The sequence below is a fragment of the Egretta garzetta genome, unplaced genomic scaffold, assembly GCF_000687185.1.
Source record: "Egretta garzetta isolate BGI_Z169 unplaced genomic scaffold, ASM68718v1 scaffold244, whole genome shotgun sequence".
Lineage (NCBI taxonomy): Eukaryota > Metazoa > Chordata > Aves > Pelecaniformes > Ardeidae > Egretta > Egretta garzetta.
In genome coordinates, this window is record NW_009259532.1 from 189,738 (window position 1) to 205,261 (window position 15,524).

Below are 15,524 nucleotides of genomic sequence, written 5' to 3' on the forward strand. Positions count from 1 at the left end.
AGAATGGATCCATGAAATCCCACTTCCCTATCTCATTAAAGAAAACAATAAAAACAAGCCCTTTTATGAGAAATCGGGCAGAAAATCCTCCACAGGAAGGCAACAAAGTAATTTAAAAAAAACCAAACACATTTAGTGGGAGCACCAAGTGTCATGGTTGCCAGAAGGGAAGGACATTACTAATTGTTTCTGCTGGTAAAACAGAAAGGCATATTTACATGCAGTGCAAAGAGAATCCCTTGCGACACTTCTTTTCTTCTGCTAGACTTTTTTCCCCCAGGACAGAAGACAATGGGTGTTCTCAAGGGCTACGTAACCAGTGGCAGAAATAAGCAAGCAGACAGTATGTTGCCGGAAATGAATATTTGCCCTTCTTGTGCTTTCAGTAGAACACGTAAAGCCCAGTGCAGTTCTTTCAACATTCTCCTAAGTCAGTTCTCGTCAAATACTTACGATTTTTGTATTGCAGGAGACTTGTTTATGACCTGTCCTGATGTAGAGGAGGGGAACTTTATTAACAATGGTGTTAAAACTCATTAATGAAAACAGGACATTCTGACAAAACACTGTCCTCCTATAGGCAGGGGTTCGGCATTTAACTTCCTCACATCAAAAAACCTTCCAATTTTCCACCTCTGAGATTTGAATGTCTCTTGTCTATTAATTTTTTTTGAAACCAGATAATTTAAATGAACATTTAAAAAGCTCAGCCAAAAATGGATTTATTCAGATCACATTTCTGTTGATTCTCTGAAAATGGCCACTGGACACAGCCATGCAGTGAGACTGCAGCAGGGGTTGTATATCTTGGCAAAAGGGAGACATTATTAGCTCCTCAAATTTCTATAGCATAAACAATAACTACAGAGACATACCACAGCTGGAAATAACCTTCTCAGACAGCATGTCTTTCTGGAAAATATGTTTCCCGTCAAACCTAAGTTAATGGGCTCAACACGGGAGGTCAGACTAGATGACCAAGATGATCCCCTCAGGTCTTAAAATAGATGAGTCTTGGCCAGAAGAAAGGTCTTTGGAAAACAGAGTGGAGAAGACTAAACTTTACAGGAGTACTGGAAGTATTGTAACACACCTTTGATTTGGAAGCTGCTCTTTGCTCCTGTCAGTTAACATGAATGTGCTTCCATGTCAGTGATTTATGTTTGGAGTGCACCATTCTCTTATTCTAACCCTTTCCAACTATATACAAAGCAGGAAAAGTCCTTCTTCCATATGGGCAATTTCTGATCTCTGTGCTTCATCTACTGTTAACATTTCAACAGATATGCTGGCAACTGAGCCAGCAAAAAAGCAGCTGGGGTCAGATTCAGAGTGAGCACTGTAATTAGCAGGCTGACAACTGATACTGGCTCTGAATTTGCCCCTTTGTATTTGTTAGAAGAAATACCACAAATGCAAGATTTTGTATTATCTTCCCCTTACCTGGAGAATTTTGGGGTGATGAACAGGGTGAGCAGCGAGGAGAGAAACTGTAACCAGGATGGAAGGCAGCCTGCAGTGGTATGTAGGACATAATATCTTCTTCAAAAAGGCTGCACGGAAAAGGTGATAGAGAGAGGTTTGGTTCACATTCATCACGTGAAGGAATGTAAATATGCTGTATGGTTCAAGTCTGCTGTGATCATAACTTCGGGTACACCTCTGAACTCATGGATTCATGAAATCCACAAGTTTCCCGTATCAGGCATGGTCCCCAGTAACAAAGAACAAAATTAATTTTATTAGACATTTCATGCTAACACAGCGCCTCAATCTACTGATAGAGATTAAAGATCTGAGGCTATGTAGTAAAACCAGGGACGACTTCAATACGTTAGAAGTGAGAAGCGAAGATACACACATCTGTCTCCCAGGTTGTTTTTCTTGGGTCATACATTTTCATATAGCTCAGCTCTTTGACCATTTGGCTTAAGTTGGTGGGAATAAGTTGTAAACTTCTTTCATTAGGCAGTGCTATATAGCATACCAAAACGACCTGGGTAATCCAACATTTTCCATGTAAGAGTAAGACAATAACTAAAGTCCTTATCTGTGCTAAACAAAAGTAGCTAGGACCTAACAACCAAGCTCCCTGCTCCCAGTAAAAATTAAAGCCTTATCTACATTACCCAAACAATGCTCACTGCACTGTATACTGAGATTTCGTTAGTGTGATATGGCCCTGCATGTGTGAGGAGCACTGCTGCTGTAAACCTAGCAATTTAATAAGCAGTTACATTATTGACTTGTACCGAGAAAGACAATTTTTTTCCTCTTTTTTTTTTTTTTTTTTAAAAAAAAAAGGCAACAAGAATTTTTCCATTAAAAGGAAACATTTTTACCTGATTCTTTTTTATCTGCTACTTGATGGTAACAGCTATATTGATTGAGCTGGCTGGGGATGGAGTTTACTGCACTGATGGAGGCTGCCTTCCAGGAAGTAAGAGTTGACAGATATACTCTGGCTGAATTATTTTGGGTGACTATCAGTAACAATGAATCCTGTTCTAATTACAAATGACCTTGAAGATTTAACAAAATCTTTTCAATTATGCTGAGAAAGAGCCAGCCAGCTTCTCTGGTACCATAAGTAATGACACTATGCTTTTAATCAAATTGATTACCTCAGCAGAATTACTAAATCTGCATCACAGGACAACTTTTCAAGCCCATGCGTACCCTCTGTCCGAATGTAATGGATCTTCTCCCTGAAACATAAATGATATTATTGAAAAGAGCGAAAAGAAGAGAAGAAAACATGTCATTATCAAGGCATGAACTACGCATAGAACTGTTATTTCTTGGTATTTTGCCAGTTCCTGTTCTTCTCCTCATAAAAATGGCAAACATCTTAACTGCCTGATTCATTTTCTAATCCCATGAACAAACTTGCAAAAAAGAATCTATTTATATCGCTCAGTTTCCTGATCCAAAAGCAAGAGATCTCATACCATATTTTAGACAACAGAATGATTCTTAGTCCTCCAAGCTCATGTGTAGCACTATAGCTAAGGTCACTGACAATTTTTTTTTAAGGCTACAACTAATATACCACCTTTTGTTAAGAGAATTTATCATAATACCACTTCCTTTAGCTCTGTCAGTTCTATCTGGCAAATAACACTCTAACATATACTTGATATTCATTGATCACATAGAAGTTATATAGAACATGTGTAAAATCATACATTTTGTTGTTTAAATGAATGCTAATAAGGAGTGGGAAACATAGGATAGGATCTTATCAGCAGATTTAGGACCATGGAGGATACAGATCTTACACCCCAGTCTGTCAGTGGGTTTCTAAAGCATTGCAGTGTCCAAGCATATTTATTCCAGTATCAAGTCAAAGGATTCTACCTCAAGTCAAGGATGTGCTTTAGTGTCTTACTGGATGGGGCTGCAATGTATTGCAGAATCAAGCCCTGTAAAAGACGGACGTTTGTCTCCTAGGAGTTTGCTTAATACCTCCTGTATGAGCATTAGACAGTAGCTTGCGATCACTCCTGACCTAAGCTATAAACAAAGCAATGACCTGGAGGCAAAGGGCTCAATATCCTGTTACAAATCTCATTACGCACTGGCTAAGCTGTCTAGTCCCTATAACTAGTCAATTTTGTTCTCTGCTCAAAAGGAGATAAAAGCATCATCTGTTCTCTGAGAAATGAAAATTCAAATTACAGCTGAGAAAAAAAAAAGTCTGGAATAATTTGATGATGAAGATAAAAAATTCTCAGTGACAGAAATGTACATCTTGAATACTGGAAGCATTTTTCATTCTGTCTCCCTCATTTTATTTGAATGTATTAATTCCTCCAGGAAGGAAGTCTAATCCTTATACCCAAAGAACTCTATGCCTGGCCCTCGCAGGTAAATGACGAATCAGTAAGGCTATCAGAAGAAACTGCACTGCAGGAACTTGAAGGTCCTTTCCTTGCTCTTCCTTCCCTCCTTCTCCAGTCCTGCAGCCACACTTTTTACTACACAGTACAAACTAAATTCTTGGTCAAACTCTTAGCTGGTGCACACTGGCATTGCTGTGACTGACTAACGCCAGTTTAGGTTCTTGGCCAAAATAATTAATTTAACCTTTGGAATTAGAGTGAGTTTAAATTGTACTGGCTTTTGGTTCTGTTTTTTCTTTATTTTTACACCCAACAGGAAAGGAATGGGCACAAGAAAAAGAAAGATATAATTTAATTACTTTGGAAAGGACTACCATTAAGTCATAAGTGAGAAACATTAAAAGACAGGAGTACAATCTGCTTCATAATGTTTCTATTTCTTTATAAAATCTAGAGTCAATAGCATGGGTGTAAATCCAACCATGAGGTAAAATCCTGGTTTTGCTGAAGTTACTGGTTTTGCTGCTGACTTCCATCCAAACACAACTTCAACCCTATCTTCTGAAAAGCAAAGTGATAATTATAGGTGAAGACAGTTTATGCTATTCAGTAATACTTAAAATGGAAATTAGATATGTCACTATTTGCCCATAGTTATTTTGGTTCTTCTTCCTGGGTGTCTGTGGAAAATTACTATAGTAACTACATAGATTCTGGTGGTCCACACCTACTCTTTAAAGGTGACAGTTCCATATGGGGCCCAAGTTCATCTTTTGCACTACACTTACTAGAACTTGTTTTTCCCCATTACAAGAAGTCCTTCCTGGAAGGACTTTCAGCAGTCTGGAAAAAAAGCAGTACCTGAGTGCATGGTTTCTGGCCAAGCTGGGCTGACGCTCCTGCAGCATCTCAAAAATGTTGGGTTGGCGTAGAAATGCAACAATCTTGTCATTGTAAGCTGGAAAAGGAAAAAAAAATTTACAGAGGCTTTATTTACTATTGAGGGGGCCTGGTTACATCACCATGACTGTGCAGGGGCACACTGACTGCTCTGCTAGTGAGGCACAGGGCAACACATAGCAGTGCATGTGGTTGATGAGAAGTTCTAAAAAGCATCTTTGTGACCACTGCTTTGAAAAGAAAAGAGAAACTTGGCTTACCCAGAGGTAATGTCTCATGATGGTGCTGGTTTCGAATAGCTGTTACGAGGCTATTGCCTGGTCTGGCCAACAGAGTAACTCCTCTGTTTCGAGAGACTTCAGAAGCCTACAACATCAGAGGAAGAGGAAAGAACGGTCAAAACTGACCATTGGTAGCACATCAGTCAGTGAAAAGGTTTCTCATCTTTACTTCTGTGACCTTCAGAACGGTCCATGATGCTGACTGACTGAAGGACAGAGAGCCTGCATGAAAATTATAGCTTTTCACTTTAACCAACTTAAAAAAGGCAGGTAATTCTGTGGTTCCAAATGGAGGGACACCATTATGCACAGCTATCACACACCTCTGATTCTGCAGTGGTGCCACCAGAACCCAGAAGTAAATGCAAGTTAATAAAGGTATTGCAGTGATGGAGTTCTCTGGTTCAATGAAAAGAAAACCTCCGTAATATCATACAGTCTCTTATTCTAGCATAACTGCATTTACTTCAAGGTTTTTATAGCAATGTTAATTTGAGAAAAATAAAAACCCCACAACACTGCAACATGTTCACTCAACACTGTTGAAGGGAAATTTAATACTGGAAATAACATGAAGAAGGTATGCCTATGTGGATCACAGAACAGAAAAGGGCTATATCATCGTAAAAGGGGGTTGCCTAATTTGCATAATCAGAAATAGAAGATGAATTGTATGCACTGAAAAAAAGAACATAATCCAAATAGCTGATAAAGAGAGTAATAAGAAGGAAATTTATCACTGCTACATAACTGAGGCACTTAAAGAATGCCACTGTCCTAAATACAGTATGTAGTGAAGGGAATCATGTCAGGAAGGCAGATACATTAAAAGGTGGGAAAACACTTAGGCATGAGGATACTAAAAGCCGTACAATGAGGTCTGGCAATCTGTCTTCAGTAAGTCATTACTTGCTGGGTAACTCTCTGGGGACTTGTGCAAGCTGAGGGGACCCCACCTCTCTCTCATGTGTGCCCCTCCAGAATATGACCACGGTGAAGCCAACGGAGGAGCACTGCTACAAAATCAGGGTGAGGACAGCCTGTATCAGGACAAGATGCGTTAGGAAGTGTAAATGCCATTCTACTGGGCTAATAGCTGCTCCTTTCTCACTGCACAAATTGTAGTACTTGGCAACCACTTCAGGAAGAAATTGCCCCTACTCCAATATTTTAAATGCTCGGCTCTGCATCCAAGCAAATGGTGCCAACCCATTTTCAGTGGTACAGCCAAATCCCAGGTCTTCCAACTGGATATAAATGAAAACTGAGAAGCTAAATGTGACTGGCAAGTTGCCTTTCAAGCACACAAAGCATAAAATGTTTATATGCAACAAGATATCAGTCAATGCACTTGCTATGTGTCAATACACAGGTTAAACAATGAAAAACCATAATTATTCTAATTAAACATACTGTAATCAAAAACAGAAAACCGCTGTGAAAGTGCAGGTGAATGTTTTGCTCCATCATTCAGTTATGATTTCACTTGCACCCATTTTATACTCGTATGTATCTGCTGGCTACAAGAGAGTTACCCCAGTGACCCTGTGACCCAGGCATCCACCCTGACAGGCACCATGTGGCCTTTATGGCATTCACTCCAGGCTGTTGACGAAGGAGGCGGCTTAGGTGCAAGGGGTGCCCTACAATTCACTGACATAGCAGGCATGGAGCCCTTCTGGGAGCAGCTGTTTCCTGGGCTGTCTGTGGGCAGCACAGTCAAGATGACACACGGGCCTGCAATTGGTTGTGGTAGCGAGGATGTGTGGGATGGTGTAGTGTAGTGCTCAGCTTCTCCACTTCCAGGGAGCCCTGGAGATCAGGTGAGGATGCCTTTTCCCCATGTCCCTGTAGAACGGACTTGCATGGGAGTGGAGATGGTGGGTGAGCCTGGTTTAAAGGTGGCCCCTGATTCATGCTTGACAAAGACAAATCCTAGCCCTTGCTGCTACACATAGATTTACTGACCAGAAGATAGGAAAGGGGGGAAGGGAGGAGTAACAGAGGAGTTAAATGCCCGTCTCCCACAAAAATTAGCACCAGTTGGTATTTCCTTATCACCTGGGAACTGCATGGTACTTCTGCCCAGCCTGGGGCTGGATCCTCCTCCCCTTGCTCATGTCACCTGATTTTTTTTTTTTTTTTTCTTTTGGATAGCTTTCCAGTGCTGCTGAGTTGTGTGCCTGAACGTATTTTGCCTGAAGCAAGAATTCTGAAAGGAAATGTGTCTAAAGCCTATGAAGAGAAACCTTCATTCCTTGCTTCCCTTCTTCCCAATTCTGGTTTAACAGCTAAAATAATCTAGATTGTAAGAATCCAGTTCTGTATGCACCTTAACATAATAAATTGCACACTCTGTGGTGCTGTACTTCTCTTCGTCATCACCATTAGGCATCACTCATGCTGTATTTGGATCATGGTCTTTACACATTTACACCTCTAAACAATTTTTCTCTGGCAACGCAACAGGAAAATTCCCAGCCATCTAATTAACCTCCATTTTGCTAAGACTCTTCTTTCCAATCTTTTAGCTAATATAGTAAAATTGATTGCTCCAATTCAGTGTTTAATCACAATTGCCTTGTATACTTCGACTTTCTAATTGAATAATTTAATTTAGATTAGCACTTTATTTTCTAATTAAAAAAAAAAGTGACTCTAATGATTTAGTGACCTGGTTCATCTAGTGCAGGGTAATCTGACAGATTTATGGCAGGGTTTAACAGCTTTGCAATTGATCCTGATATGTTGCAACCAGAGTGGAGAGTCCAAACTATCACTGCTGGATTTGAGAGGCTCCTGCCTCCTGGAATCCTGCTACTTGCTTGTTGCAGTTTGGGTCAGTAAGGAGATTTATCTATTGCTATATTCCAGTACCTCTGCTTTTCTTACTAACCAGAAACTCTTGCCTTTCCATTATGGATGCCTGCTTCTTTCTTCTTTTTGTCTTTGAAATCTCTACCCTGTGATCATACACATTGATTTCCACTGCAGATGGGAAGTCCCATGGAGGGAATGGAAAGTGCTTTCTGACCTGTTCTGTTTATACCAGTGGCAGAAGGAAATGCAGCACTTAGTGACCTATGTTCTTTTAGTTACCGATGGCCAGTGCAACTACCTGAACTTTTCTTTCAAAAATCAGGTAACCAAGAGTAGCATCAACCACCTTTTTCCTGGAAAAGATTGATTCCCTTTAAAGAAGTGCTTACTAAAGAATCCGTAGCATTTTTGTCAAATTTATATACAATACAACTTAATATCAAGAATCTATCTACTGAGGTGGACATTAAAAGTTTTTGCAGAAGTCCTTCACTTAGGAGAATACTTCAACATGAAGAAAAGCATAAATATTACAGATTAAATTATTAAATTGATGCTTTCTTTCTTGGAAGAGGGAAATGGAGTACTATTGTATCTATTATATGCACAGGTAATTTTTTTAAAAACATAGCCCACCATACAGAGATTAAGGGGAAAAGGGCAGTTTTAATCTCCACTTGGTCTGTTAACAGTTGGGGTAGGCCTTGAATAAAAGTAGTTGGAAGCAACAGCCAGCCTTCTGTAGAAGCTGTGCAATTGCTATTTCTATTCTCTACTGAGAATGAATTTTAAATGTCATAAAGCAAAGAAAATTGCCATATTTGAGGAAGCATACTTTTATGTTCCAATTTCATGAGGGAGTTTTAAAAGTACATTTGAAATACTAAAAATCAATTCTTCATTAGCATTGCGAGGTATTCTGCTCAACACCACAGATTATTAGGCAGGAATCAAGGCCACATTTTGATGAGCCAAAAGGATTTAGAAGATTCACGGATGTGATGGAAGGGAGGGCAGGAGATCACAGTTTTCACTTCACCACCTCATCTATTCCCTGACTGCCACTGGCCTGGGAGCTCGGAAACTTGTTGGTAACTAAGACAGAAGTGTTTTTTGCACTACTTTTTGACCTGAAAGTATGAAGAAATGGAGACATAATCATTAGTTCCTATGGTTAACTGTTCTCACTGAATTTCAACCCTGCCTTATTTTGATTTAAATGGTTTGGCTTTTACTACCAAAACTTAGTTCTTGTAATGCCTGCTCTCTCTCCTAGATTATAGAGATATTTGTATTAATTTTTAAGAATTCCAGACATTACATTTGCTTTTTTGTCTGCTGTTGAATACTGAGAACACAATGTCTTAGAACCATAATCATTTCTTTATGGTGATTCAGCTCAGAGCCATCACTGAGTGTGTGAAGCTGGGGTATTTCTTTTTTCCCACTTCAGGCTCATCTCCCTACGATTTTTGTCTGCTCTTTCCTGGGAAGTCCACATGATACTCCGGCAACTCATTGTGACACTTGGGCAGGATGTCAGGTGTGTGCGCCAAGGCAGGGGGTAGAGTTTTTCCTCTCATTACCTTGGCTCTTTTCTATATCCTCTCTGGCACCCACAAGCAATCGTGACTGAAGCTGCACTGTTCTGCTCTCCTTCAGGCTGTTTGACATCTGTACATAATGTTAAAAACTGGTGGTTGTCTTTCCTGGTCCTTCATGCTGTCCTGGTGACAGATTCCAGAGGCCACACCACCTGCTCAGCAAAGAAACCAGCTGGACTGCAGACAGCTGACACATGGCCAGGACAAAGTCCCAAGTGTGTCCCTACAGACATGATTTATAGGACAAAAGCACATCCAAATATATTTGGAAGAAATGGCATGGAACATGCAGCTCTTAATAAATGGGATGACTTGTAAAGGGTTGAATCTTTTCCTTGTAAATGGTGGGGTTTTAGGCACCAATCCAAAGTCCTTGGAAATCAATGGGAGTCCTTCCAGTGGAGCAGCAGATACTTCCAGAGGGGAAGCTACTGACTATGACGAGGGTGCAGAAGCACTGTGGGACCCAGGCCACCAAGACTGTGAGATGAAGGTGCCAGCACTAATGGCTCCCAAGACAGAAGGCCCCATGTCATTGGCTGATCATGCCAAATCAGAGAATCATTAGTCAACAGTATTAAATGCTTTTCACTTCCTTCCCTGTTTCTTGATATTTTGGGTTTATTGCAAATTGTTCTTTGCCAGCCTTGCCAGCACTTACAAAACCAAGGGTATTTTTTGGGCTAGATCATCTGAGTTGCTCAGTGGTGTTTCTGTCCCTGACATGGTGACTATGTAAGCAAGTCCCAGGCAAGCATGGATCCAAACATGAATAATCATGCCGGTGATTTTCATATTCACCTCAATAATTCAGTCACAATAGCAACACTAAACTGCAGGGTGTTGGCAGAGGGAAGTTGCTAAGTTGGTGGGAAGATATGATTGAAACAGATCCATTGATACACTTCTACCTTCAGAAAATATGTTGCTGTATTGACCCAAGATGGGGAAAACCTACCCAAACTACTCATGCCTACTCTGCCTTTTGTCCTGAAGTACTGACCTCACACCCTAGTCAGCTCTTGATCCCAACCCCATTTGGCAGTGGGAGATGTTCAGACTGGTCCTGCTACAATAAATATTAATTTCACACGCATTTCTCCAGAAGTTTTTAGGGAAGAGGAAGATCCTTTGGCCATAATTCATCTCTACTAGTATTCAGCCTCAATCTTTACAGATCTTCAACTGTATGGATTTGCTGTATGAAGAATCTGATTGCTGGTACTTTTTCCATGCTAAATCCACAATACAAACCCAGGATTTATGCTTCTATCAATCCCATCCATGGTCCTCAGTGACAAAAACCATTTCCATGAAACATAGGAAAGGTGTTTAATGTAATTGCAGGCAAGGGAAGCAAGGCTCAATGTATCTTACTACATTACTGCTAGGGAATATATCTTTCCAGAGTACAGTGTGACAATGGGGAATGAAGAAACATATGAGGCTGCTGAAGTATCAGGCTATAAAAATAATCATCTAGGTTGGAAAAGACCTTTAAGATCATCAAGTCCAACCATTAACCTAACACTGCAAAGTCCACCACTAAACCATGTCCCTAAGCACCACATCTACATGTCTTGTAAATACCTCCAGGGATGGGGACTCAGACACTTCCCTGGGCAGCCTGTTCCAATGCTTGACAACCCTTTTGGTAAAGAAATTTTTCCTAATATCAATATAATCCTCCCTTGGCACAACTTGAGGCCATTTCCTCTCATCCTATTGCTTGTTACCTGGGAGAAGAGACCAACACCCACCTCACTACAACCTCCTTTCAGGTAGCTGTAGAGAGTGATGAGGTCTCCCCTCATCCTCCTCTTCTCCAGGCTAAACAACCCCAGTTCCCTCAGCCTCTCCTCATAAGACTTTTGCTCCAGACCCCTCACCAGCTTCTTTGCCCTTCTCTGGACACGCTCCAGTGCCTCAATGTCTTTCCTGTAGTGAGGGGCCCAAAACTGGACACAGTATTCGAGGTGCAGCCTTACCAGTGCCAAGTACAGTAATGAATGACTTGACTTTACTAAAGCAAGACTAGGATGTCAAATATGGATTCTTCTTTTAAAATCTATTTTTTCATCATTTCACTTTGGTTATTCAGTTTTACTTGTTTATTATTGTATTCTGAAAATGGTCAAAATATAAACCTTCATTACCAGAAAGCTCTTAGATAAACCCTTCAGAAAAAAAACCCCAAACCTCTTAGTTTCTTTGGAAGATTAAAATCCACAAGACAGTCTGCTTAAATGCATTTCAAAGAGAGGAAGTGCTTTTAATTCTACAGAAGATTGTTGTCAAAAGTAACTGTATTGATACTAGCACAGTTACCTCTCCAGCACTGTAGCTACGAAGTCGCTGAAGATGTTGCCTGTGCGTCAGGTGATTGGGGAGACGACCATTCTGCAGTGGGATCCTGGGATCTATGAAAGTGGTAGCACGGCTATTGTGGTCAACGAAGAAAGACTGAAACACACAGGAACAATGTTTTTTTGTAAAAAGACTGCCAACACTGTGATGATATTATGGGATCATAAAGTGAAAACCACTGGCAATTGCGTGTTAGAAATGCCCTGTTTATGTACAGTCCATGGAAGGTATCTGCAAATGACAGGATGTCCTTAGTCAAAGCTAGAATAGCTCTTGGAAAATACCTAAAGCTATGTAGGTCAAAATCATGTGTAATGGCCATGAAGTAAACAAGACAGAAGAGAATAAAATAACTGGGGAACACTGATTTAGCCTATTCGGTGGTTCCAGAAGTCACTCAGCAAAGCTTCATTGGAGGCAGAGACACTAAGCCAAATTTTGCAGTCATGACAAATCTAAACTCTGTCTTAAACTTTTTTGTTAATCCAGTGCTGCCTTGGCTATAATGTGATATTCCACAAAAGCTAGAGAGTCACTGCTATGCTTCGAAACATTTGTTCGTGAAGCTTTCTTCTGCTTCTAAAATAACTCTGCTTGCTGCTTGTGTCGATTAAATCAAACCTTCACCAATTTTGAGTGAAAAGGGAAGTGACCTTTAGTAGTCATGTAGCCTGATGTCCCGTGTTAAACAAGTGATTAGTTTTGTTGGTGCACTTACCTTGCCCTGCTGGTCAGTTTTTATCTCCCAGCCACGAGGAAGCTCCAGTCGGGTATCAGCAAACATGTTGATAAAATTTACCAGGTCTCTGTTGTGCTGATAGCGCTCAAAATTACGAGCATCTCTACGGATCTTCAGAATCATATGCTTCAAGCAGGTACTGTTAGTGAAGACTCGATAGGCACTCTATGAGATGGAAAATAGGAGTGAGGAAAACCAGTTCTGATGTCAAAACAACGTATTTGGTTATTTCATGGGACATATGCCCAAAGAACTGAAACAAATCCTGTTAAGAGTCAAGAATAATTTCCATCTCATTGTTTTGATTTGAATGACTACTTTACGTGAACACCTAGAATTAAGAAATGTAGTCTAGAAAGTGAAACATCCCACACATTATGCAGAGTTACAGAATCATAGAACTTTTTGGGTTGGAAGGGACCCCTAGAGGTCATCTAGTCCAACCCCCCTGCAGTGAGCAGGGACACCACTAACTAGATCAGGTTGCTCAGAGCCCCGTCCACCCTGCCCTTGAATGTTTCCAGGGATGGGGCCTCCACCACCTCTCTGGGAAACCCGTTCCAGTGTTTCACTACCCTCATTGTAAAGAATTTCTTCCTTATATCTTTATATAAAGTTAGCTTGTGCATAAACTGCCTTTCTAATGCACTCTAAAAAGATAGTCAGCTAAAACACCACACATTCAAGATTCATGTAGTTGTGCCTATTTCATTGCTTTCATTGGTCAACAGAAACTGCTTGTGTGACTGGATGATGCCAAAGAGATGCAGAGACAGCTGTGAACATGTATTTATGCTACAATTCAAATCAAGATGATTCGTGAACTTAAGGGGGCTGCAGTGCAGGTATCTACATCTAAGCTTGCTACCTTATTTATGGTCACTTTATAGCCACAGGACAGAAGCAGACACTTTCACTTGTCTATTTTTAGAAGATATGAATCTTTTCCTGGAACTGAGTATTTGTTTCTGCAATGACTACAAAGCATGTCAAACAGAGACATTTTAATGAGTCAGATGAATGCTACCCCTCAGGCAGCTAGCTGTATCTCACAGTAGGCATTAAATCCACCTCTTAAAGGAACGCATCCTGATGCAGTTCTGAGTTAGTGCTGATCTCATTGCAGGACAGGGGCCAAAGTGAGCTATATTTGTTGCCACAGTGTATTCAGTGATAGAGCACCACAAAATACATTTGTATGACAACTTTTCTTATCCACAGGCTACTCTTGGGATCTTTTACTTCAGGGAACAAGCTCCTCAAGACAGGGTAGGAAACTACAAAAATCTGCCACTCTTCTGAGCTTTTTACTCGAGCAAAAATGAGTGCATGGGTTCTGCTGGTCAGACCAAAGGATTTAATTACTCCCCAGAGTAATAAAGGATCACTGGAGGATTCGTGTCTCCGGTGAAGTGAGCCCCAGTGTGCACACCTGTAATCTGTCCAGAGAATTTGACCCAACAGCTTTGAATTCTCAATTTCTGTGTACTTTTAATGCATTTTAACCGTAAAATATTTATGAGTATTATCTTTATTATGCAAGGAGTTATCGTGGTGGTAGTGCTGAGAACAGAATACTCCCTGTAGCACACGGTCCCTAATTATGGCAAGGGTTGGTAAATGTTATGAAATCACAGAGATATGATCTCTGCCCTGAAGACATGACCTGGTTATAACCTGGGAAAACTTCATGGCCACAAATTGCTAAGATCCCAGCCTACTCCATGACAGAAGTTGTATTTTGATCTAATGTGGGATCAATGACTGTCTCAGTACCTCTTAGCTGCACTAGGGAAATAAAAAATGTAATGTAGTTTTATCCCTCCATGGAAATAAAATATCTGAAAAATGAGGCCTTTACCTTTTAATTCTAACTTCTGGATAATATTTTCCAATCCCAACTTCATTGGCATAATTAATAGCTTGAAATTTTAATAGGGGCTTGTGGTTAAAATACTACACCTGTGTTAAGCCAGAAGTTATGTGGGCCATTATTTCTGTACAAGTGGAATCTGTATGACCATTTGACAGATGTTTCAATAGATTATTCTGGCTCTCATATTAGAGACAACTTTATAAGCTCAAACTGAAGGCCTCTCTTTGTTTTTTGTTTTTTTTTTATTTCAGTGAGAAGTAAAATTGGGATTGTGAGCTGGGAAAAATGGGATCTTGTGAGCTGTTCCTTACACAATCAGTTGCTCATTTTGTAAACAACCATGCTGAATGAAAATTATATTGTTCCCAGCTATAAATCATCATATATCACCCTGTCAATGGAAGAAATTATGTTCCTAGTTCAGGTAATGTCAGATGAGTTAATGTATCCCCTCCTCTGCAGGATTTCATGGGCAATAATCTCTGGCAGATGCTTGGAGATGGACAGCTGGCTTCAACCCACAAAGCACCACAGCCAAAACTTGATGTCTGTCGTCAGCTGAAGACCTGTGCTGAGGCATCTCCTTAAGTGTTTTAATTTTTTTTCCTTTCAAAAAGAAAGGTCAACCCCACCCAGAAGTGGATGACTTCCCAAACATTCTGAAGCTGAACTACATTCAAGCTATGCAAAACTAGGATTGTATCTCTTTGTGAGATTTCCCCAACTGCTCCCTCCTGGTTGACCTATCATTACATTTTTTCCACTCCACACCAGGTTTGCAAGAAAGCATGCAGATTATTGCATTAATGGAAAAAAAGCAGCTATTTGGATTTTGAAAATTCATTTTCATTCTTGTTTTTTCCAAAATAGCTACACTGACTCAAGTCAGTGTTTCTTTCACTGCGTTATGCCCACCTGCTTCCTGGGAGTGAAAACTCCATGAGTTAATAATTTCTTCCCTCTAGTTCCCTGAGACTTGCTGGTATCTGAGTAAGATTTCTCAGGAACATGGCTTGAAAGGCAACAACCTCACTCCCTGGAGCAAGAGACAACAGAATCAACCAAGCCAAAACCAAGGGTTCCTGCATATTC

At 40.4% G+C, this 15,524-nt stretch overlaps 1 protein-coding gene across 2 annotated transcripts in view; it reads right to left on the reverse strand.

Annotated features, from left to right (window-relative positions):
- The window catches only part of HECW1 (HECT, C2 and WW domain containing E3 ubiquitin protein ligase 1), a 177,320-nt gene that overhangs the window by 38,697 nt on the left and 123,099 nt on the right, over positions 1 to 15,524 (reverse strand). For both annotated transcript variants that reach the window (XM_009637624.2, XM_009637623.2), the window contains 6 exons: positions 12,536 to 12,721; positions 11,779 to 11,913; positions 5,006 to 5,111; positions 4,707 to 4,803; positions 2,625 to 2,708; positions 1,444 to 1,553 (listed from right to left, as the gene is read on the reverse strand). In XM_009637624.2, the coding sequence (XP_009635919.1) occupies positions 1,444 to 1,553; positions 2,625 to 2,708; positions 4,707 to 4,803; positions 5,006 to 5,111; positions 11,779 to 11,913; positions 12,536 to 12,721 (718 nt within the window). The remainder of the gene's footprint in view (positions 1 to 1,443; positions 1,554 to 2,624; positions 2,709 to 4,706; positions 4,804 to 5,005; positions 5,112 to 11,778; positions 11,914 to 12,535; positions 12,722 to 15,524) is intronic.